The sequence below is a fragment of the Malaclemys terrapin genome, chromosome 12 (assembly GCF_027887155.1).
Source record: "Malaclemys terrapin pileata isolate rMalTer1 chromosome 12, rMalTer1.hap1, whole genome shotgun sequence".
NCBI lineage: Eukaryota > Metazoa > Chordata > Testudines > Emydidae > Malaclemys > Malaclemys terrapin.
In genome coordinates, this window is record NC_071516.1 from 20,917,518 (window position 1) to 20,942,828 (window position 25,311).

The 25,311-nt window shown below is 44.6% G+C and overlaps 1 protein-coding gene across 1 annotated transcript; it reads right to left on the minus strand.

Annotated features, from left to right (window-relative positions):
* Nucleotides 1-765: 765 nt before the first annotated feature.
* Nucleotides 766-25,030, minus strand: SDC4 (syndecan 4). The gene is made up of 5 exons (XM_054045425.1): nt 24,884-25,030; nt 5,917-6,067; nt 4,607-4,650; nt 4,151-4,340; nt 766-3,708 (listed from the first exon to the last, which is right to left on the minus strand). The coding sequence occupies exons 1-5, from the start codon at nt 24,968-24,970 to the stop codon at nt 3,557-3,559; spliced, it is 624 nt and encodes a 207-aa protein (XP_053901400.1). The 5' UTR covers nt 24,971-25,030; the 3' UTR covers nt 766-3,556.
* Nucleotides 25,031-25,311: the final 281 nt, after the last annotated feature.

A 25,311-nucleotide genomic window follows, 5' to 3' on the forward strand; every position in this document is an offset into this window, starting at 1 on the left:
CCCCTTGTGGAGATGGATTACCAGGAGCACTGGGAGAGCTCTCTCCAGCATGACCACATTCACACTTCAAAGTGCTGCCGTGGGAGCGTTCCCACAGCAGCACTTTGGGAGTTTTAGGGTATGTCTATGCTGGAAACTTCACAGGGGCTCTAATCCAGTTAAATATAGCACCTTGTAGAAGGTGCATCACTTCTCCTAGGGAGCAGTCTTGCTGTAGCCCCTAGGCCAGGCAGTTTTGCAGCCTTCCCTTACCGTATGGTTATGGAGTGGCTGTGTTTAAGCAGCCTCACACTATTAGAGAACAGGCAATGAGGTTCTAAGAGGCTGACTAGGTGCATTGGATCCTAAAGGCAACAGTAGCTCTAAGGTTCTTGGAGTTGCACCAGTTTAATTTCTATGTGTAGATAAACCCTTAGTTAATCTGGAATAAGGTAAAGTGTGAATTTAAAGTGAACTAATTTGGATTAAGATAATTTGGACTAAAGTGCTCGTTCTGGAATAAGAGCATCCACACATGGAGTTAATCAGGAGCAGCTATTCAGGAATGACTCCTCATGTAGACAAGCTCTAGAAGTGTGGTTTTAAACCTATTCAATTAGCTGGGCAGTAGACTTGCAGGCATTAAACCCAAATAACCAGTTTTAAACCAATGTGCATCTCCACACAACAGTTTGCATGGATTTAACTAGATTACACACAAATTTGAATCAGGTAAGGCCTAAGTGCCAGGTATTGTTTATGTTAAAAAAAAACCACAACAAAAAGTTTTAGAAAGTACCAGTTTATTTGATCAAGTACCAGTGGGAAAAACCCCAAACAAAACAAAAAAAGCACAATTACATGAGAGAATCTCTTTCACACATTAAAAAAAAAAATATTCATGCTTCACAGGTGGCGCTGTCTGTAGACAAGAGTTGCAAATGGGTTACTTCCATAACAGCAGAATGGAAAAAAAAATAAAGTTTCCACATATTCATTCATTCCAGAGCTAGGCCCTGGGACAGGCTAGTCTTTGAATTGAAAGGAACCCATTTAAAAATAAAAATAAAAGGGGCAACTCCTGCTAGAGACTTTGTTGCAGGGGTTCTCAAGCTACAGGATCAAACCTTAGCAGGGAGTCCACAGAGAGGAGGACCCCTTGCCCCATAGCTATAGAACATAGAAGAGATCCACTTGTCCTCTCCTTTACACCACTAGAATCAGGTGCAACTGCACTGATTCCAGTTAAATTATACAGGTGCAGAACTACAAATGGAAAGAGAATCAGGTCTAAGGTCATTCTCCAGGGCCTTCAGAACCAGCAGGATTTCAAGCAGTCTTGTGCAAGAGGACATCAGACCACTATGGGCTACGTTGTATGCAGTTGCCCCCACTCTCCCCACATACACAAAAAGCCACCCTACAGTCAGCTATGTTGTAATCTTCATTGTTATCTGGAAAGGCAGCGACTCAGATCTAGCAAATAAGACTGATGCAACAGGACCAAGATAAGTGGGTGTTTTATACACCAATTCTGGAACTAGCCAAAGACTGCCAGAAAACCCTGTAGTGAGTAGAAGATGCATGCCTGTCCTAAAAATGTTTTGTGGAACTGGACCAACTCAGAGGTAGGATCTGCTTAAAATGATACACTAGAACATCTTTAAAAAAAAAAAAAAAGTTAACTGCAAATGGCTTGAGGAAGTCAGTGTTCCCAGAGAGCCACCTTAGCAGGAGACACGAACAAACAATATTCTAAATACTGAAAGCCATCCTTCTGAAGGGAAAAGGGAATAAAGGAGACTAGTTCAAACTCTTAAAAATAGCTTAGCCTATAAACTGAACAGCAATTTTGCTAGAGAAAAGGTAAAGGTTACTTCCTTTGCACAGTGAGCTTCCAACTTTTGTTCGCATCCCATCCCATAAATTAGAAGTGTCACTTTGAAATGAGGGGCAAGGGATCTCCGCTCCACCACCTGGCTATGAAGGAGCAAGGCTGACATTTTCAAACACAGCAACTGTTTCCAATTCATGGAAGTTAATCGGATGGCCACTGCATTCAGGGCACGCGGAGTGTTAGTGACCTGGCTAGTTCAGCAACCATTAGCCTGACCCCCAGCTGTTTATGAACAAAAAAGGAAAATATTACTGCATTCAACATAAACAAGACATTGCACAAAGAGCAGCATATAAACTAGACCAATACGCCCTCCCTTACACATAGTAAGGCTGCACAAGCCCAAAAATCTCTAGCCTTTTTATTCTTAACATTTGTACACTTTGCTGGAAAATATATATATATAAAATATATAGCTCTATAGGACTGATTACAATATATTACAGGCTAAAAAATTCCCCATCTTTCCCTACAATATACTTTAATCATGTTTTAAGAATCCAATTTTGCATACAGAGTAATTCTTGCAGAAGTTATTGCCTTCAGTTTATAATTAAAAAATTCACAGAATAAAGCTTAAATAGTTTTGACAATCATAAGAGATTCATTATATTAGTGTTTTATATATAAAAATGAAAAAAAAATAAAAAACAAAACATGAGAAGAACCATAAATAATCCTATAAAAATCAAATCCAAAAATTATGGAAAATCCCCATAAATATCAATTGCATACAGTAGCTGCTATATAGAAAGAGAAACCTGTAACATACTGTAGTCAATGCTGCTTCAGTTCAGAATATGAATTGTATAAAACACAATATATATACACATCTAGAGAAATGCCCAGCCAAAGGAAACTAAAAGGATTAAAAAAAAAAAAAAAAAAATTTAGGAATTTTTTTTTTTTTTTTTTAAACACTAGATTTTTTTAAATTTCAGAACCATTTCTACAAAACATAAAACATTAGGCTATTTTTCCTAACAACATTTTTTTTATAAAATCCTACATTAAAAGGTAATATTTCTCCACCTGTAAGAGACTTGGTACAGGGAAAGGTTAGTCTCAGAGTCAAGCAAGCCAAGAGGCTTTCCTGATTTTTGCGGATTGTGACCCTACCAAGGGCCAAAAAGGAAGAGGAAACTTCTCCCTAAGAGCCATTTAGGCCACAAAGTTATTTCTCCCAAGGGCACAGCTCCTCCCAGATAAGGCAATGGTACAGTGTAGTGTAAGGGATTCATAGATATTCTCTAGAAAATGTTTTACATGTGGCGGTCCTGCAGCAGGCCAAATACTACAGGGGAAATAGAATAAAAAACCTTCTACAAAACAAGGCAAATTGGAGAGATGCACACCAGATGCAAACACACACAATTGGCTTCCATATAAGCTGCATTATATACACCCTCCACTCAACCAAAAATACAGAATTTGGCAATCTTTTGCACTCCTTCCCTTGCCCCCCCAATATAGCCATGACAAGGTTTCCCCCCAGACGCTTTGCATTTTGTTGTGCCCTTGTTAGTTTAGCAGGATGGAAGGGTCGCACAGAAATATTTTTTTAAAAAAATCACTTTGAAATTAGATCCAAGAGAGCATTGATTTGGAGCATCTCAGCTGAGGTCCAAATGCTTTAACAGTCAGTTTTTCTCCCCAGAGGGGCACAAGGTGCTGGTGGCTTTAAGCGTAGAATTCATTTGTAGGGGCTTTCTTGTAGATTGGTTTTTTGCCAAGATCATAACTCCCCTCATCCTTTTTCTTCATGCGATAAACCAACAGGAGGATCAGGAAGACAGCAAACAGCAGCCCCACTGCCCCACCTGCAATAAGAGCTGGAAGAGAGTATGGAATGAATATAGCATTTAGGAGGAAACTGCTACCCTGTGAGAAGCTGCCTCAAACCCATGAAATCTATCCTAGAGTTCCAGCATTTTGGAGCTTTCTACTGGCAGCTTCCATCTTGCTGAAAGTGACATTCAGTCCAAATGGCATCTAGAGACCAGAAGTCACTTTCCACCCAGTTTATCCATAATTAAAAAACAGAGTTGAATAAAAAAAGTTTCTTCTGATTAAAGCAGGACAGAAGCTTCCCTAATACTCAGTGCCTCCCAGCTTACTAGAACAAAGCCAGTTGGGTTGTGTGCTTTTGGTCAGCATTCTTGCCCTCTAAAGTAGTGGGAACAATCAAACCCCATTTTTGGCATCCCCATTTCCCCTTCCTCCCAAATTTACAGTGTGGCTAATGAGTCAATAGACTTCGGGGACTGAAGTTACCTGCAAGAACTTCTGTTCTCTCAAAGAGGCTGCTGTTAGCTGTGCTGGCCATGGAAATCTTGTTGGACGGGTTCAGTTCCTCAGGGGGCAAGACTTTACGTGGAGTTAGTTCATTCTCTACCACCAAGTTTTCATCCGCATCCTTTGTCCCCTTACCAGTATCTTCAGGGATATAGTTGTCACTCGAGAGCTGAATAAAGCAGAGACAAACCACACCCTGTCATGAGCAGCTACAAAACACTTCAAAACAGGAGAGACAGGAGGGGCAGGACAGGTGAGGTCATTTAAGAGTTCAGTGCATTGTGAGCACCTTATTTCAGTGGACTGGACGTGGAAGCCAGCTGCTTTGGGGGGTGTGGGAGGAAGAGGAGGAGTAGGCAGGCAGGCCGGCCAGATACTACACAGAGGGGCTGTTGGGCTAGGTTTTTCTGAGTGTGCTCAAACACCACCACCTACCATAGGACTCTCTTCAGTGGTTGAAGTCATGTCATCTTCAGCATCTAAATAACATGCAAACAATACAGAATTAGTTTCCCTTTGCTTTCAGAGTGTTTTCCCAAAGCCCAGGCACACACTATATAGCAGCACTAGCTGCTATTGTCTAACTAGGGCTCTACTTTGATTAAAGTTCCCTCTTATCTGTAAGTACTTTCACCAGTTAAATATAATTTTGATTACACAAAGCCACATGATGCAAGCTCAAGATTAGCTCATTCAGAGAAGAAATCTTCAGTTCCATCAAGTGGCTCTTGCTGCAGGGTACCAGGATTTGCTCAGAAAGCGAATATGCTCTTGTGTGCTAGGCTGGCTTCAGGAGGGCACTCTTTTGAACACCCATCCCTAAGGTACTAACCATCAGATCTGCCTGAACATGCCTGGTACTAATTTCAGAGCTTGTTCTTTACCTTTTGAGAACACAATGTGCACATAAAAAGGGCAACAAAGAGCTGTTTAAACTAGTTTATACTAGGAGTTTTGAAAGCCATAAAGAGTTCTCTGAAAACACTGACTTAACTAGCTTTCACTACTACACTGGTTTTAGGGGCAAAGTGGGAAGATTCAGAAACGTTGGGGCTGGAGGAAGATGAGATTTAACAAAACTATTTAAACTTTACAGCCCCTTCATATTAAGAGGGGGAAAGGATTTAAGTAATGCATTGTCTGTCTACCCATTGAAGATAGCATGTAATCTCATTACAGGGGTGACTTACTTGGATGCCCCCATAGAGAGGGAAGACAGAAGGAGTCCCACATCATGGCACGGTGCCCTTTTGCCGTTCCTATCAGTGTACTGCACCCAAGGAAGCCTCCATATGGGAGGTATTTGATTAGGCTGCTCTGTTGATCCCTCTCAATGACTTGCTAAGCTTAGCTTTACAGACTGTGTAGCCCATTGGAAGTCCCATTAGAGCAGGGGTCCCCAAACCAGGGGGGGGGGGAGGGAGGGGAGGACGACCCCTCAGGGGGTCATGAAATTATATGGGGGGGGGTCACAAGCTGTCAACCTCCACCCCAAACCCTGTTTTACCTCCAGCATTTATAATGGTGTTAACTATATAAAAAAGTGTTTTTAATTATAAGGGGGGGGGGTCGTCACACTCAGGCTTGCTATGTGAAAGAGGTCACCAGTAAAAAAAAGTTTGAGAGCCACTGGATTAGAGAGCCTGTGAGACTCAGGGGACTATGTAGTTTTTCCAGGTCAGAGATATGAAGATGCAATAGTCAGAGGAAGACTCCAATGTAAAGACTATTTCTTGCCTACATACCATCATCATCATCTCCAGAACCAGAAAACCAGTCACTCTCTTCGGTCAAGTCAGGCCTGAGGTCACTGATATCTTCATCATCTGGCAAGGCTCCAGAAGAGAAATAGTCCTCTCCATACCTCTCTGGGTCCATGGTCTCAGTTTCTCTCACCTGAGAAGGGAAAACCAGCATTAGACATTATGCAGAAACCCAGACAGTTCTCAGGCTGCCAGCAGCCATCTGCACCCAGATCAGTTGAGCCAGCACAGTAATATTTCACCATTTAACTGGTGAAGTTCAATTCAGCCCAGCTAAAAGCACCACCTTTACTAGCTTGAAAACAGCTGAATTCCCCTAGTTCTCTGAGGCCAGGAACAAAGATCAGCCAGGGTGGGGATTTCCAGAAAGACTGTTCAGAAGGTTCCCATGAAGTGACCAGGGTCTGAATTTACTGAAAACAGCTTTCTGGGCAAGAGCTCATGGCAAAACCCCTTGAGGTAGAAGGGAGGAATAAGTTTAGTGTGACAGGCAGGAGGAGGAGTAGTGGGACCTATACCTAGAGAATCTTTTCCAAGCCTGTGTCAAGAGCTAGATTGGGTTCTCCCTGTAGCATTAAAACCCCAAAGCCAGTATGTTTAATAGCATCATTATTTCATTTACAATTCAGATACTTTATCATACAAAGGTTAAAACAGAAATTTGTTTGCTCCTCACATCTGTATATTCTGGGGAACAATACGACAAGATCAAAGGCATTACAAACAGGAACTCATTTGTATAAAGTGTCCCCTCAACAACACACAATTCAAAAAGCAAATCGCTCAGCAGTTCCCATCTGAAACTAAAACCATGATACTGGGATCTGACTAACAGACATATGTGCATTAACGTGGTAGCAGCAGCACATTGAAGCCAGTCTGCAGGGCATAGGGGGTGAAGGTAGAAGATTTAGACCAAGATTATACAAGTTCCCATAACTATTCTGTATAATTCTAGTGACCCTTTAGGGCCAGTCCAGGAGAGAATTCCATAACTGAGATCATGGACTGTCCACACTTCCAAACTGGCAGAATCCAGCATTTGCTGTGGAATTCCAGCAGCAATTCACAATTCCACAGCCATTAAGTCATTTGCTTGTTAAGGAATTTAACCCTTTCCTTACAGTTGGAAGTACAATGCAAACTGAACGGACAGCTGCTGCCACCACCACTCGTTTCACTAGCCTTATTTTGCTAATGATTCCCATTGCTATCACCAGTTCTGCTCCACTGGTGATAGAAATACTGGGAGCACTAGTGTGGCTAGGGGCGCCACTTGTTACAAGCATGGAGATGCAGGGTTAAATGGAGAGGGGGGAAGTGGAGACTGGGGGGTGGGGAGGGGAACACAAAATGTTGGTTCTCCACCAAAGCAGCTCACCCTCCCTTCCTCCAGATGGAATGCTGCCTTATCTGGTAGCTACTGGAACCATTTCATCATCAGTGTTAAGTACTCTCAGTGCTTCAAGGCAGAGTGGGAGGGGGAGGGGGGGTCAGAAAGCAGCCTGTCTGCTGCCTTGCCCCAGGCATGGTCCCACTGCAATAAGAGACCTGGGGCATGGCTGCAGCTAGCCCTGCTCAACTTGTGGGGCACAGGCTGCAGAGCTTAAAACTGTAGTATAGGTATATCCATAAAAGCTTTATTACAGTGCCAGATACAAGTGGTCTTTTCCCCCTCACACCAACAATCCACTTCCACATCTGTAGATACTGGGGTTGCCCCAGCCACCAGGCTCTGCAGTCAGGGTATGAGAAGCTTCTCCTCATATCCTGAATTCCAGGGGCTAGAACAGTGATGCAATAGCTTTTCAGGCAGCTCTGGTTCATTCCACCTCTTCAGAGTCAAAAGGGACCAGAACGCTCAACTGAGCATCCTGAAAAACCAAGAAGAGTCTGATGCTGCCAGACTCCTCATCTCCCATTATGCCCCAACGAAGACTGCTAGAAATACAGCCTGGAACAAACATTCCCAGCATCACTGGTCATTTATAGGACAACTTTTATGCCAACCTTAGTTAGAAAGGAGGCATCTGAAGCTAGCCAAGACACCAGGGCTCCCTAAAATGGTACTTCAGCACAAGCCACAGCTGGAATGATGAAGCTGCTTCTCATCCCAGACTGCGGATGTTTTATTAAGATACAGAAAGGGTTTGATTCCCATTGGCCACTATTCAGTAAGTCAGGGTGTCCCCCCAGATAATAGAACAGGAGTACTTGTGGCACCTTAGAGACTAATACATTTATTATAGCATAAGCTTTCGTGGACTACAGCCCACTTCTTCGGATGCATATAGAGTGGAATAAATATTGAGGATATATATATATATATATATATTATATACATACACACACACACACACACATACACACATACAGAGAGCATGAACAGGTGGGAGTTGTCTTACCAACTAGGTACAATGGCAATAGATGGAGGTTTTCCCTTGCAGAGCATGCAAAATATTGGCAAGTGTGCTAGGTTACATCTTTGTGTCAGCTCACCCAGACTGTACTCACAACTGGTGAATCAGAGCCATCAGGCAGACAGAAAGCAAACGCCTAACAAGGGAGGCTCAAGCGATAACTAGGCTGGATCAGAGAGTCTGAAGCAACTGAGTAACCTGCCTTATTAGATCAAGCCAACAATGAGTAAGAATGGTAGACATTTGTTATTAGTGGGTACTTTGGAATGCACCAAGTTCAGATATCACAGGAACTTATTCATCAAAATACACACTGTCTGTGTGTACAAGTGAGTGAGGTCCAATACTAACGAAGTTACTGACTCACAGCAGTCAATAAGATTCTATGGAGTGTTTTATGCCGTTGCTCATTTGGCCCTGGGCCCAGGAGAATGCAAGTGGGAAGCTCATGCTCCATCTACAGTAACTTCCTGGAAAACATCCAGACAGCTACACTGGGGGAGGTGAGCAGTAGCAGAGGGACCTACACTTCTACACATTTACCCATAGAAGATTAATTGAGTATTCTTAGGGGCTTGGAGTTGAGATTATTTGAGGTCCTGGGGTGCTGTTGGGCATCTCACTTCCTTCCTGTGTGGGTAAATGTGGTGAAGTTCATTCCAGGTTTCTCCCTACACAAACTCAAAACATACCCACAACAAGCAGGCACCTCCCTGGAGCTAGGTGCAAATCCCACCTTGCAGAGGACTCTGAATGGAAAGAGTTAACAGTGAAGTGTCTGTGCTCTTTGCAGGGTGGATCTGGAACAGTGACATTCCTCACATACACACCTGCAAAGGGCACACAGGAGCAGTTCAGAGAGACCCCAATGGGGTTTGTGGGCTCAGGGAGAGGCTTAGTGCAATGTTACTGTTTCTTTTAACATTGTCTAATAGGGACATTGCATTTCTAAAGCTGGAGGAAAGTCTCCCTGCTTCCCCATATATATATTCTACAGGCTGCCCTAGGAGGCAGTTTCCAGGTATTCAGACTCCCTCCCAAATGGGAATTTGCAGCCCATGGGGGTACAGAGTTAATAACCCAGTGGTTCTCAACCTGCGGCCCATAGTACATCCTCAGGGCCATATGGGTAGTACTGGATGCAGCACACAACACATTGGTAAACAGGTTGAGAACCACTTCCCCTTTTCAAAAGCATCTGGCACTTGCCGAATGTCCCCCACAGCCACATTCGGCCTAACACTTGCGGCAGTCACCAGCTGGAGGCTGGCATTGGATCGAAATGGCTTGTGGCCAGTTGTTCTGCCACCTGCTATTACTGCGCTGGAACTAAGTTCAGCCACCCTTATGATGAGAGAATGACTAAACGACTGCACAGCCTCACCTACTTCTGGCAGCTGAAGTCAAGCCTTACTGCCAATATGCTTTAGCAAATAGAATCCTTTAACTACAGAAGGATGTTGCTTCTGCCAAAGTCCAGTTCCAGGATTTCTTCTGGATGTTAAGCAGCTTTTACTCACACAGTGACGTGAGTGCCAAGTAAGATTAACAAACATCATTGGGGGAGGGGAATAGAAGGAAGGAGAAAGGGCAGGAGCTTTCCCTGCCTAGCAAAAAGAGGTTTACTTCTTAGCTGCCAGCCAGAGCGTGTGCAGGTATGCATGCACTCTGCCTTTACCTTCACATGCTGCTTCAGTAGGATCCACGCAGGGGAAGTGAATGTTTAGGTACTACAAAGATTATCACACTAGACGTGCCAAGATGCACAGGAGGCCCCTACCTCTGCATGGATCATTCATGTAGAAGAAGCCTAAGGCTTCAAGGCTGAGGAGCTGGCAGGGCTGTGATACCTGATCCCCTCTCCGGATGAGGAGTCCAATTTCAGAGTGGCTTTGGCTTGATTTCAGAAACCCAGATCAGCACTAGCTGCTTCTCACAGTGAAGTCTGCTCACACTGCCGCCCACAAAATTCCCATCTAACATGTAACTTTCCTCCGCCACTGACTAGTTCTGAGAAGGAAAAACAGTAAACTCTAACCAAGCCTGCCTCCTCCAGCCCACACACCACTGCCATAGCTTACGTGCCCTTTCACAGGAGCAGAAAATGAGTAACATTCTCTAGGGCAAGGGCATGAAATGCACATGATCAACTTTTAGTGCTGGCCATTGTCTCTGATCAAACACACCAATGTTTGAATTCACTCCATGCTTCTTTGAAGGCTGGTAGAAAGTGAGCTGGATGGGGGTTGCACATGCAGAGTCCCAGGCATCTGAAGTGCAGGGAGCGCTTTCCAGCGTTTCCAACAACCCAGATAATGGAGCCCTAAAACTTGCTTCAGCGGTCTCTGTTTCCCAGCACTGTGTACACAAGCCCAGGAGTAAACAGGAGTGAGTTGAAAGTCAAAAGAACATGGACAAAAGAACATGGACCTGGGCCAAATTTGAGAGGGCGGGAAGTGACAAGAGAGGCAAATCAGCACTTAGTTAACTATTTGCACCCTGCAAAGTCAGAGGTATGGGGAGTTGGTCTGATGGCTCCTTTGCCGATAATCATGTTTACTGATAGTAAAAGAATTCTATTCTTAATTTTAACACCTAGGAAATCAAGAACTGATTTTCATCAGATTGCTCAACAGAATGTGTGTCTCACATACATTCATATGACCACTGGAAAGTGACTCCAACCCAGACAAGTCCTGCTGCAAGTCCCCCCTGCTCCTCACCCAGTGAATTTGAGAACGAGTCATACAGGATCAGACTAGGGATGCATCTGGTCCAGTATCCTGGTCTGACAGAGGAAGATGTGAGACGTTCCATACTGGTTAGCCTGCCCAGATGGGAAGTTTCTTCCTAATCTTGTCAGTAGTTGATTTGTGCTCTAAAGCAATTATCCTGCTCAGTACAGCCAGATCACAATAGATATCTAATCCTTTTGAATTCTACTTTGATCTTTGTCTCAATATCTTCAAGCAGTAAGTTCCACACTAATGGTGCATTGTGTGAAAATATTTCTTAGTTTTCCATTTGCCACCTTTCAGTTTCATTGAACGTCTCTTTGTTCTTGTGTTACAAGACATGGGGGAAGTTAGAAGTTCCTGATCTACCTTCTCTATACACCATTTTATAGTGAGAACCATCTTGTCCCTCTCACTAAACTCAGTAGTCCTGACCTTTTCAGTCTCTTAATGCAAGACTGTGTTCCTCTAGTCATTTCCATTGCTATCTCTGAATACACTGTGTTCTGAGGTTTGAACACAGTACTCTAAGTGAGGGTATACCATGGATTTATAGGATAGTATTGAATCTTTTCAGTATTCTTCTCCAGCCAATTCCTTGCTTCTTGTAGTTCTGCTGCACACTGAGCAGAAATTTTCCATTGAGCTGTCCACAGTGAGGCCTAGGGCTTTTAAACTGTAACCACTCAAGGAAAACTACTCACACAACTTAGTTGTCGGGAGGATTGTTGGATCCCCAATTACCCAGACAGACTGGAATGGTTTCGAGAATATGCTAAAGCTTGTGGATTTAGGGACTAGAACAGAGTCATTATAGGCTAACATATTAGTTGGGAATTCAGGATAGAAACAAGAGCCCTTACAACATAGCTGACCTAAAACTGAATCATTTAGTGTGTTTGCTCTTGGCTTCACTTCAGAGGTTTCAATAGGAGCCTTTAGAAAGGAGTGGCATGCGTTGTTTATCTTATGACACCAGAGCGTACTCCCATTCTCCCCAGACACCCATAATGTCCCATGCAGCAGAAGTCATATTACTAAAATGCACATCTAGATTTCAAGTTAAAGGATTCTCAAAATGGGGCTTACACAATACTGAAGCCAGCCCTAGAGCCGGTACTCTAAGAATCTGCGTTTAAAAGAAGCATGCCTACACAAAAGCCATCACAACTGACACTAATTAGCCCTCTTGCTGGATGTGTCAGCAGAGAGGCCAAGGACCTAGACCATGGAAAGTGAACTGTGTCAGCACCAGATGTAACCCCTCAAGGGCAGGGACACGTGGCACACTGGTAGAGTACATACTTGTCGCTTCACTGCTGATGCTTGTGATGTGACTGACTGAAATCTCCATGGCTGTCCTGACATTAGCACTGAATTCACTTAAATACTTCACTTCTGCCCCTTCGCCCTTAGTTCCAGGCCACCACAGAGTTGCTATTCTTCTATCAGGAAATCCCAGAAACTAAGCCATTGTTGAAGTAATCTTGGCCAAAATGGATTTGTCCTACCATGACACATGGCTGGGATCCAGCTTGTCAAACTAAGTGTAAACCACTGGAAATCTGATACGGTCATGGAAGTGCTGAGGCCAGCAAGCTGCAGCGCGCATGTGCTAAAAGAGCCGTGAAGACAAGGTAGGCAAAAGAACAAAAACCATGTTCCTAAAAACAAAGGAGCTAAGCCTGGGACAGGAGGGAATTTTCCACCCACAGCCCTTTGTTCTATCCGATTTACTTACATGGGGCTCCTCTCTACTCCAATCTGTTGGAAAAGATTTTAAACTTTGTGTATTATACTTGTCTTGTTATTTTTAATGTATTTTAATGCTAGAATGCCTTGCTTTCCCCCCCCCTCCACCTTTCCCCTTTATTCCTTCATTCCAGTTTTTCGACTCTTCTACAGTATGTGCGGTCTGATTTGCATCATTATAATTTGCATGATTTTCCTCCAGTTTCCTTCTCTCCTTTCCTTAATCTCTTCCCTGAAAGCCTTGTCTACTACATGTTTTTTCCACTACACTTTCTTACCATAGGTAACAATGGTGGGAGTGCTAGTGTAGACCACAAACTGACAGTTGCGAGCATTTTAACCACCACATTGGCTAGAGCTGGTCAGTTTGAGCAGATGTAAAGGACACCATAGTTAAAATTTAAAATGCAAATTGTCTACACTAATGATCTGGGAGCAACCTGAGGGGAAGTTGTAAGGGGCAGGAGTGACAAAGCAGTGCAGACAGAGCTTAACTCACATGCTTACATACTGGCACTCCCCTCTGCCCCCTACTCACGACATGGCACCGCTGTGCCCAGGCTTGCCTAGTCTCTCTCTTGCTGGGAGGGAGAGTAGTAGACAGTTACTTTAACAAGCCCTCAAGAAGAACCTTCCAGAGAATTCAGTGATCTTCAGATACCGAACCTCAGACCATTTTAGCATATTTTACAATATCCACCAGACTGCTCTCTCCTAAAGAGATGTTTTGGAGTAACATCAGGCTCAAAACACCTCCAAAACAAGAGCTACTTGTTGTTCCCTTCCAGCTTCTCCAACAGATGCACTGTAGCGCCATGGGGTATGCTACCATCCATCTGCCCCTTTAAAGCACAGACAATATCCTCCTCTCCCATTAAGAGCTCTGTTAGAAGGAAATCACCGCTTCAGAAGCAAGAGTTTCTAGAGACTTCCGTCTTGTGTGACTGCTTGCTACTGTGGAAAAAGTCACATGTGACTGAACTCTAACTTTGAGGGGTCCTGCATGCTGCGGTAGTAGAGTTATTCCCATGTTAACAAGCATTTCTGTATGTGGTGAGCACAAAGACCTGGTCTACCCTTAAACTTTAGATTGACATTTATGTTGCTCGGGGGTGTGCAAAATTCACACCTCTGAGTGCTGTATCTATGCCAGTCTAGCACCTGGTGTAGATGTGGGTAGGTTGATGGAAGAATGCTTCTGCTGACCTAGCTACTGTTGCTCAGGGGAGTGGGTTACCTACTATGATGGAAAAAAACACTTCTATCACTGTAGAAAGCATCTACACTTCAGCATTGTTGCTGTGCCACTGTAGTTCCCAGAGAGTAGACAAGCCCCAAATCTCACCAGCAGAAAGTGGGTTGCTTCTTTTCCTCACTCCAAAACTCCTCCTCTTTAGATACATAAACTCCTTAGCAGAGACACTGAAGAAATCTTGTCTATGCCTGGGAGCACAGCAAATAACCTTATTTCAATCCAGGTCACATCTTATATCAGCGTTCCTCTGCATAGTAAGTACTGTAACAAATCCACATTAGCTGGCTCACTGTGCCCTCTGATCATCTTTGGTGACTGTTTGCTAGTCAGCTTGCTCCACATTATTCACAGGATAGATGGCCCCTTCTGGCTTTAGTGCCAAGGAAGAGTTTAATCAAGGTTTCCCTGCACGTGCATGCACTTAAATAGGCTGGAGCCTGCTGAGCCAATTGTTCAAGGAGCTTTCGGAGACAGAAAGTGCCAGTGTGCATTTCCTCCAATATACTTAAAGCAGCAGCAGCTCTCACTAGGCAAAAACTACCTTTACACCCAAACTATCACATAACTTCTTGGCTAGGGTGTCCTCAGGTCAACAAACTGCCAAAATAAACCCAGACCTTTAGGTTAGATCCTGAAGCGTGTGCTGAGTAGGAAGTGGCAAGAGACAGAACGGCAGGCCAGGACTTCTGCAGACAGTTACCGTCCAGCTGTCTGGGTGGCAATGAGACTGGAGCAAGAACAAGTTCGTAGGCAGGCATATTCTAGCTGTCGGAGACTGGGAGACTCACTTTCAATTACAGTGCAGTCCTTCTGCATTTCCACCTCAGGTTCCCTACCAAGAACCTTAGCCGGTGGATAGCAGTAAGAATAGAATCACTTGTTATTCTTCCTATACATTCCTATTGTGATGTTTTAAATACTGTGGCAATGAGGGGCTTACCCCTACCCCCGCCATCAGCCAACCCTGCATTGAAAGGATAATCCCGTAGCAATAGATTATAATGTACTAAGCAGAGAAGTCAATTTGCCATCACCAATTCAGCAAGAGGGCTTTACTGTAGCCAGAACCCAAGGAGAGCGAGTTCCAATATGTAATCCAGAGCAAGCTCTTGGTAACATTGTATTCTGAGTTTCATGCTCTCTGGGCTCTGTTATCTTTTGACCCATGTGCGTTTGCCTAACAGAGCCCACACTTATTTAAGACTAGGTGTCCGTGTTACTTAAAAAAAAAAAAAAAAAAAAAAAAACCACACACCCTCCAGAAGATGCAAAGAGGAGGAGAAATAATTGACTGGGAGGGATTTCTTGTTTTAATAGTCTGATAATTAGCAAACAGAGCCATAAAAGAGGTTGTACAGTTCCCATGACAGATGGGCACATGCAGGGATCTATTTAAAAGCAAGGGGACTCATTAAGTAGCATCATAACCTTTTCTGATGAACCAGCTATAGGTGTTTGGAATCTTAAGTATCTATTGGTTACCAAGTCTAATTTCAGCATCTTCACCACAGGGATCTACTCATGTTTTAAAGAGAGATTCAGATAAGCAGCTCAAGGCAGGATAAATAAAGCCAGCCACTGACAGCCACAGTGTCCAAATTCAGGGTATGGGTGGGAAGAGTCCATTCTGCCTGTTCTCCCAGGGAGATGATCCTCTTATCAGGGGATTTTCATTCAAACATCAAAGTTTGGTATATAAAAGGCCAGAGTCAAAGAATGCAATGTAATTTACCTGTTTTCCAAAGTTTAGTCTTCTCCTTCCCTCACCTGAGGGAAACATCTGGAGAACCTTCCTAGAGCATAACTCAATCCCACAAGTTATTTTGCAGGGCTGTTATGTTTTGGGGTTGTTTTTTTAAAAACTTTTACGTGTGTATTACATTACTAGCTCATGTGTCTTGCACCTTTATAACAGTGTTAGCAAGATCAGACTTCAAAGAAAATAAGGCACACAGCAGAAGTTTGGTGCCTTTCCTAGCTGGCCCAATACAGAGCTAAAATGGCCTGACATGCCACTAATCTAGGCTTGTTTGTACAGTTGAGATCTTGATACTGCACCTTGAAAGTGTTTCAATTCCCCCACAATCTATTTAAGTTTAATCATATCAAGAGACTAGAGATTTAGATTTGATTTACACTTAGCTATGTTAGTTTAGGAAGGTTTTGCTGGCATAGATGTGACTTTATTTATTTTTAATTAAGAGTGTAGTTAAACCAGAAAAGCCTTTAAGCGTAGCTAAGAAAGGCGCCACTAAGGTCTTGTCCAGGCCCAGAAAGCTAATGCCCACGTCTTTACTATTTCCAGGTACTCACACTTTCCCAGAATCATGCAAGTCACATACTAAAGTTAAACATGCTTACAGCACCCCAGCATTCTAGGGCTTGGTTTCCCCCCCCCCCTCCGACAAAGGAATATTTCAGCTTTACACACATACACTCTCCCTCCTTGACTTCCAATCATTTGCGTGTTTGGGCGGGGGGGAGGGGGGAGGAGAGAGAGGAAATCTTTCTAAATGCATGCTAGTAATCTAGAAGACCAGAACATTTTGTTGTTCACCCCTTCTTTGGCTTCTGGAATCCATGGACCTCACAGCACTAACAAGGCATTTAGTTACCAGCATGCAATGACAAGGCACATTATTACTGTTCATGTTTATAGGACAGTTTTTCTGATGCTTGACCTTTAGTTAGAATTAGTGCCAAGACAGAATGTATAAACAGCCTCCTATATAAGAGGCTTCAGAGCATGAGAGAGAATATTCTGTATCCAGTATGCATTTCAATTTGTAATAAATATTTATTTTCTTGGGAAAAATCCTCATATAAATGAATTCTAGTAAATGAAGTCTCCCCCACCTACCCTCACAAGTAGAAGCAGTCTTTTTAAATGGACTCAGAAATAAAATTGGAATCCTTACCACTTTAAGAAAAGATCCCAGTCTCGTTAGAACAGGTGACTCTAATCACAGTGCCAGGAGGGCTTGCTGTACTGACCAAATTCCTAATTTCATAATGCCAGACAGGGAGAAGAAATCCCATTTAGGAGTTGCAGTTTAGCCTTATCAAATTTGAACAATGGTCCATCATTCTAGGTACAACTTCCTCCCACCACACTACATCAGGCCATTGGTCCAATAATTCAGTCTCTGGTCATCAGAAGTAGCCAGAACCTGATGTGATAGACTGAAAAAAAAAAAAAAAAAACCTCATAATACATCTGTCCAGCTGGAATAGCCTCAGATACAGGGTGTCTTCACTGCACCAAAAAAGAGGGTGGGGGTGGTTTTGTTAATTAAAGAATTGCTACCCTCCAGAAAATTCAACCCCGCCTCACACTCCAGAACTGCAACATCAAGGAAAGTTTGAGTCACTGATTCTCAGAAGAGAAAAAACTATTACTCAAGTGCTGACAAGAGGTTTACAGAACCACAGCAAACTTCTGCCTTAAAAAAAGTAATTTTCAGACTCCAACAAGCTTCTGTTTTAGAAGTGTGACTTCCACAAGTCCAAATCAGAATGTAATCTCTCTATTATTATTAATAAGAAGTTCTTGGAGAAGTTCTGAACAGAGGCAGCTGTGGCTTTAATGCTTCAGCAACTCATCTGTATGACGAAGAGGCATTAGGTTCTAAATATGTAACTTAAGCTATGTATCCAACACTAAGTGAAAATTCTCACCCACTCAGTCCTAACTGGAAATGGGAGTCTGAAGTATTTAATCCAATAAAAAGCCAAGGCGGCCACATTCAAGTAGGATCTTTTATGGCCCAGCAATGCAGTAACTTACCACATCTAAAGTGTGAAATATTTAACACACTGCCCCCATCCCATTCCCTAGTAATGAACTCAGCCCTGCCTTACCACAACAGCTCCATTCTAGTGCAAATCATTTCATGCCTTAATCTAAAGGGTCTGCATTCTACCAGGTTTCAGCAAGCATCCACTTGCTCACTGATAGAAACAGTTTAGAGGTCAGATATACTCACAGCTGGTCTACACAATTTTTGACTGCTTTAACTATATTGTGGTTGTACACTTCCCTAACTCTCTGTCGTTTGACAGTTATAGCAGTAGAAGGGTGATGACAGAAAAAAGGTCTACCATGTAGCTTATTTCTGTCAGCACCTGTATACAGGTATAACTGTGTCAACATAGGGGATTCTACTTCCCTAACTACAATCCATTGCTAAACCAACATGGTTAAAGTGGCACCCAAAAGGAATAAAACCCCTTTTCAGATCAGCCAGGAGAGCAAGCCTCCTGTAGGGACAGGATAAAGCTAACATGAAGTCACACACCTCTACACTGCTGTGAAGATATTTTCCAGTTTGAGGGAGTCCATTATATGCAGGGTTATGCACCAGAGAATTGCCCAGCTGTCAATCACTACACAAATTTAATTCTACTCATCTCAGTGTGAAACAGGGGCTACTTTGACAACAGAGGTTACTTATTTTACCGATACTAGCACCCACTATACCACACTATTCCCAGAGATGCAGTTCCAGCCCAAATCACACCAGGCATTTAGCGAGCACCATGTATAGAGCAACAAGATTCTCCCACTTTAGGACTTTTTATTTTTATTTTTTAAAAAGCAGGAGAGAATCAAACCAAGTGAGGATTCAGAGTCAGCCAAGTGGATTCTAGCAGCAAGCGAGATTTCAATAGAATATTCAGCAGCAATAAGAGTTTGAAGTGTGGTAAAAACAGGCTGAAGTTTGCACTGTGAAGATAGACACTCTCCTCCCCATTGTTAGGCTAGAAGTCAAGTTAACAGATCTCAGCCTTACAGTTGGGAAATAGGACAGAAATAGGGCAACACAAGACACCAGACACTATGCAGGAACAGCAGGATAAGAGAACATATCCTGAAATGGATTCAAGTCATGCACATTGGAAGGGCCATTGTCCCCTCTCCCAACCCAAAACCAGAAAGAAGAGTCCATGCTATCCAGCCATAAACAACAGTTTTCACAGCTGCTGGACTGGAGGTGGATTTCAGCAGACAAACAGTCCATGTATCTCTGCCAAGCCATTGCCAGCCACCTCAAGGACCTGGTGCACTAATAGTAATGTGGGAGGAGTAGAACAAGGTAGAGCACAAGGAGAATAATAGACTTTAAGGTCAGAAGGGACCATTATGATAGTCTAGTCTGACCTCCTGCACAACGCAGGTCACAGAATCTCACCCACCCACTCCTATAATAAACCCCTGACCTATGTCTGAGCTATTGAAGTCCTCAAATCGTGATTTCAAGACTTCAAGGTGCAGAGAATCCTCCAGCAAGTGAGCAGTGCCCCACACTGCAGAGGAAGGCAAACCCCCTTCCCCGCAGGGCCTCTGCCAATCTGCCCTGGAGGAAAATTCCTTCCCAACCCCAAATATGGCGATCAGCTAAACCCTGAGCATGTGGACAACACTCACCAGCCAGACACCCAGGAAGGAATTCTCTGTAGTAACTCAGTTCCCACCCCATCTAACATCCAATCACAGGCCATTGGGCAGATTTACCGCTAATAGTCAAAGATCAATTAATTGCCAAAATTAGGCTATCCCATCATACTATCCCCTCCATAAACTTATCAAGCTTAGTCTTGAAGCCAGATATGTCTTTTGCCCCCATTGCTCCCCTTGGAAGGCTGTTCCAGAACTTCACTCCTCTGATGGTTAGAAACTGTCGTCTAATTTCAAGTCTAAATTTCCTGATGGCCAGTTTATATCCATTTGTTCTTGTGTCCACACTGGTACTGAGCTTAAATAATTCCTCTTCCTCCCTGGTATTTATCCCTCTGATATATTTATAGAGGGCAATAATATCTCCCCTCAGCCTTCTTTTGGTTAGGCTAAACAAGCCAAGCTCCGAGTCTCCTTTCATAAGACAGGTTTTCCATTCCTCAGATCGTCCTAGTAGCCCTTGTCTGTACCTGTTCCAAGTTTAAGGGTGAATTCAAACTGGGAGACCCAGAACTACATAATGGGTTTGGAAGTCTCGAATATTAGAATTCTCTGAAAAAGTGAGTTCAGCCCTGGGCTACCTCCATCTGTTCAGAATGGAAGAGCCCTCTTCTCAAATAGGGGACTCAGCAAAGTGACTTATGCAAGGAATTTGTTCCCCAGCTTCCATTGTGGAGACTACTTCATGAGAGAAGTTCCTCTCAGGGATCCATCTTGCCAATCAGTTTCCAAAGGATTTCATTCTCTGGGCCACAAGTAAGGGCTCTGGGGACTCCTGCGTAAAAGCTACTGATGAAGATCTTGTTCTTAGTATTCAGAGTACTCAACTGAGGGACTACACAGATATCACTCCCACCCTATTGGGTGTAACCAATTTGCATATTAGAAACATTTCTGTGAAGTGCTAAAAACTAAAAGCAACTAACTGCCTATTCCAGTGGTTTTCAACCTTTTTTCGTTTGCAGACCCCTAATGAATTTCAAATGGTGGTGCAGACCTCTTTGGAAATTCAACCTGTAGTCCAAGGACCCCTACCACAGAAGAAGTCTTAGACTAAAGACTGACTGAACAGAATTCAACTGTAAATGTGGCACGTGCTCAGCATGGCATTTGATGCACCGTGAAAAGGGCACTAAACTGTGGGCATCTATGATAACGACAACACTTCTGATGGACCACAGGTTGAAAACCACTGGTCTATTCCCTCCAATAAAGCTGCTAGTTTGAGAAGATGCATTAAAAAGCATTTGATTTAGTGACAAGAGCCCATCATCTCCTCTTTTTCCTTCAAAACTCTGTTCCAGGTGCATTAGTCTTTGTAATACAGTCTGTTGCTCTATGTCGGACAGGTACTGTTCTGGCCAAGTTAAATCACACCCACTCCATGAGCCTGCCCAAGTCAGAAGGTGAAGCAGATGGAAAATAAAGTTATACATGCAGATAGCAATATCTTGATTTGATTGGGAGGGACAGATGAGAAACTGGGCAAAGAGCAGAAAGAACAGGCCTCAGGGACTGGTGGTAGAAGGACAAGCCAAACCGGTTTAAACATTAATAATGCTGCATTACTTTCCAAATACCACCATCAACAAAACATCAGCTCAGCCAGTCAGTTGCCCAGTGAGTTCTGGGAAGTGTGAACACTTTTTTGAAGCATTAGTAATAAAGCAGGCAGGTGTTGCAGCAGAAAAGCAGAGCCTACTACCTGCTTCACTCAGACCCCTTCTCTCCCCTCACATCTCCCATTTAATAAGAGCTTGATTAAAGAGATCATCTGGATGTTATCAGTGCAGGACTAGTATATGAAATGGTGCTATGATCTGGCATGCCAACCCCTAAAAGGCTGAAGCACAGCACCTCAAAGATTGGTTTTAGGTACGTAGGATCAATGGAGCTCATAGGAATGGTCTCACATTTAAATATTACATCATGTTAACATGATCCAGTCTGTTACTTAACATAAACAGAGCATAGGAATTATGCCATGGAGCTTTCAGGAATATTTTCAGCCCTTTTACATGTGGTAAGGCTGCCTCAGCCAGAGAAAACCTGGCTGCAGTGAGAGCCGCATGGGGCATCACATGCCACTTGAAAGAAGTAGAGCTTGCTCCAAAGCATTTCTGGCTCTTGCATTGTACAGGCTCTGCGGGAACACCACCATACAGGATCACATAGCCCTCAAGGCCCTGCCCTTACACAAACACAAAATAGACTCCATGCCCTGTGGAGTCTCAACAATATGTCTGCACCCTCTCCATATCTTGGGTGTACAAAAATTACAGGCCACATGCTGTGTGATCCAGCATGTTGTACCAACACTACAAAAAGGGACTAACTCCTCCCACACTAACCTAGATGCTGCATCACAAGAGACCGCTCCTCAGTGGGGGTTGGCCCATTCTACTAAAGCAAACTTGGTGGTGCAAATAAAGTCAATATGGCAACACTAGAATACAGCCAAACTAATGAAGCATAGGGCAATATGCTGTATTGAGTGTTCTGTAAACTCAGCATAAGGAGTTATAGATACAGCTATGCAGAAGTGTTTTCTTTGGAGGCATCTGAACCCTTTAGGACACAGCCTACTAAATCCACAGCCCATTATATTCCCCAAGCACACTAGGTTGCAATGTTAATTTCATACCACATGTGGTCAAAGAGCATCCAAAAGTTGTACTACCCAAGACGTTTTTGCCCTGTGCTAGGCTTTGGATTTAGTTGTGCCTGATGGCAGCCATGACAAGGATTCGGTATCTGATGAATTCGCTCGGGCTAGCTGGTCATAAAGAGGGCTGCCAAATGTTAAAGGAGTAGACACTTCATGTATTCTAGCCTGAGAGCTTTCTTGCTAAACCACCAGCATCTTGGATTAGCGCTTCAGGGCAGAAACTTGAACAAAAAGTAATAAGTGGTGACCTGCCTACAGAGCCTCAGGCTGCAAGTGAAACAATGGGGACAATTAAACCTAGTTTGGGGATACTCTAATCTCTTGTAATTGCCCAGTCCCAATGCAGTCCCTGCTAACCAGCACCAAAGCAGGAGTCAGAGCAGGGTGCCTTCTGACTGGAGCGTAGACAATTGTTAAAATTAAAAGTTAAAAGCCAGAAACCCTCTGAGTTACATACACGCCTGGTGTTTGTACAGGGTCCGGACTCATCTTGCAAGTTAGAGAGGGTCTAATGCCCATAAAAATGAGGGGTCCCAATAGAACTACATGTAGAGACGCTTGTAATTACATTTTACAGCACTCACTATATCTGAGCACCTTACAAGTTCAAAATATAATGTTGAGGGATTTTTTAAAAATTCCTTTCCATCCTCCCTCAGCTTTTGATCTCCATACATCTTTGCTCTCCAATCCTAATCTATATCCTTGATATGCAAGTTCTGCCCCCCCTCCCCTTTTTCCAAATTCTGCCATTGCACCTCAAGCCTAACCCGCAGCATCCCTGTTAGCCCACTCCTGAGCCTCTTTGAGAACTACTGGGGTACAGACAAGCAAGAAGAGCAGGGTCCATCCAAGGGCATGGTAATCACAGAGGCGGAATCAGAAGGGGAAGGCACAGTGGTAAAGGAGCACAAAAGAAACAGCATGTATTGTGGTAGATTAGTTGCAGAGTGAGTAGAAGGAGGAAGGTTGTAAGGCATGGGACTAATGCTGATAAAACAGAGCCTGCAGGGCAGGAGGGTGGGTAAGTTGGTTGGTAAGAAAGTAGGGTCAGCATCAGAAGAGGTATCGCCTGATAGGAGATGAAAAGAGGAAGATTTGTGAATAATCAGAAGGAGCTGGAGGACCCAATGTTGGCACAGAGAAGGGAGAGGAAAGGAGTCTCTGACCCAGCAGAGGAAAAGAATGTGGTAAGGACTGAGAAGAAAACGAGGAACTTGGTGTAGACAGGCAAGTGGGGAGCAGGATAGGCGTTGAGCCTGGGGGGTAAAACTCAGGTAGACAGGAAAATGGTATTTGGAAGCATAGCAGTGCAAAGGCAAATGGCAGATCCATTTGAATGGCAAGCCAAGTAAGTGTTACTCAATTAAACAATAGAAATCGGTCATCAATACATAAATAACGGTGAGCAGTTCAGGATCCATCAAGCCACGCAGTCCTATCATCAGGATATTTTCAGGTGGAAACCAGCTACTCTTCTCCCTCATCCCACTCCATTCAATACACAAGCCAGCAAAACTAGGGACAATTTAAAACCACAAGACAGGGACAGCCTTAGATACATCTGCCCCTTTCACCTACTCAAAGTTTATGGAAGTGGGGAAAATCGTGGCCATATTTACTCCAAAGCCTCCTGCCAAGTAGCATGTTCCCTCCCTGGATAATGGCTATAAATTGCTTCAGAAGCAGGGACAAAATCATCTGGAAAGAAAGGCCTTTCTATTCTCCCTTGGAAAAACCTAATTTCCTCCTGATGGGAAAAGCCAGGTTTCTGCCACCAGCACATACGATATTAAGTCAGGTAAGGACAAAGTCTCACAGGATATTTGGGGGAGCTAAACCTGGAATCCTGGCTCCACAGCTTAATCATACCGAAAGATTGGGGGGGGGGGAGAGAATGGGGTGTTTGAGCTCTGGGAAAGCCTGTATAACACTTCTCTTCTCCTCCATTAACAAGGCTGGCTATAATCCATTACGCCCCCTGAAGAGAGGAATTAGATCTAGTTGGAGATCATGAGGCGAGGATGGAACTGGAGCAATGCTGTTCTTACCCCAGCTGGAGTATGGGTGCGGGAGCCCTTTGGTAAAGGAAGCGCAGCCGCTTATCTGGGCTTCCCCTCGGCAGCCCGGTATTCTCGGCCCGGGGAAATCGGGGACTGGCACACGGTAAAGGAAAACCGCAGCTGCGGGGCGCGCCGTAGGAGGGGGATTTCAGCAGGTCCCGGTGACGGGAGGCGATTGCCACAGAGCCGGGGTTTGGGGCAGCCTTACTCATACCCCAGCTACGAGGGCTGGGCACGATTTGCGCCATGTGCGGATCCTGGAGCCCGGGGGCGGCCGCAGGAGGTGGGTAGGAGGCAACGTCCGGCCAAGGGCTGTCGCTGTCCACCCCCGGGACGGGGAGGCCTTCTGCCCTACCCGCGCACCCCACCAGCAGGGGACGGGGACGGGAAGAGACTCCTAGAGCTGTCCCGCTTGGGGCCGTGGTGCGGCCGCTCCCCAGCCCTTCCCTGGCGCTGGGCCGGGAGGGACCATCTGGGACACAGCGAGTGGCAAGAGGCCGACCCGACCCCGGTAGCCTGCAAAGAGGGAGTCCGGACCCGAGCGCTGCCCCCCTCGCTCGGAGCCCCGCGACACCCCCCGGCGCGGGCGGGCACTCACCGACTCGGCGGAGACGGCGCTGGCGGCTACCAGGAGAAGCAGAGCGGCGCAGAGCGCCCCGGGGTGCCTTGCTGACAGCAGCTGCATGGTGCTCGGGTCCCGCTAGCGGAGCAGGCGGCTGTGGCAACACGATCAAACGGCTTGAACGAACCTCACAGCCACGCATCTTATAGGCGGCCCGGCCCCGCCCCCGGGGGAGGCGGAGCTGCAGGCCCAAAGCGGGAGGGGAATGCCCGAAGCTGCTGGGAGTCCGGGACGTGCAGCTGCCCTTCTAGTCCCGGAAGGGGCACTCCTGGGCTATGGGTAACCACCCACCCTGCAGTCCCCTCCGCCCCCCCACCATTCCCCTCCCAAGCTCCCCTTCTGCTCCCATACAGTTCCCCTCCCCAATCTCCTGGGGCCCAACACCATCCTGCCTTCTCCCACCG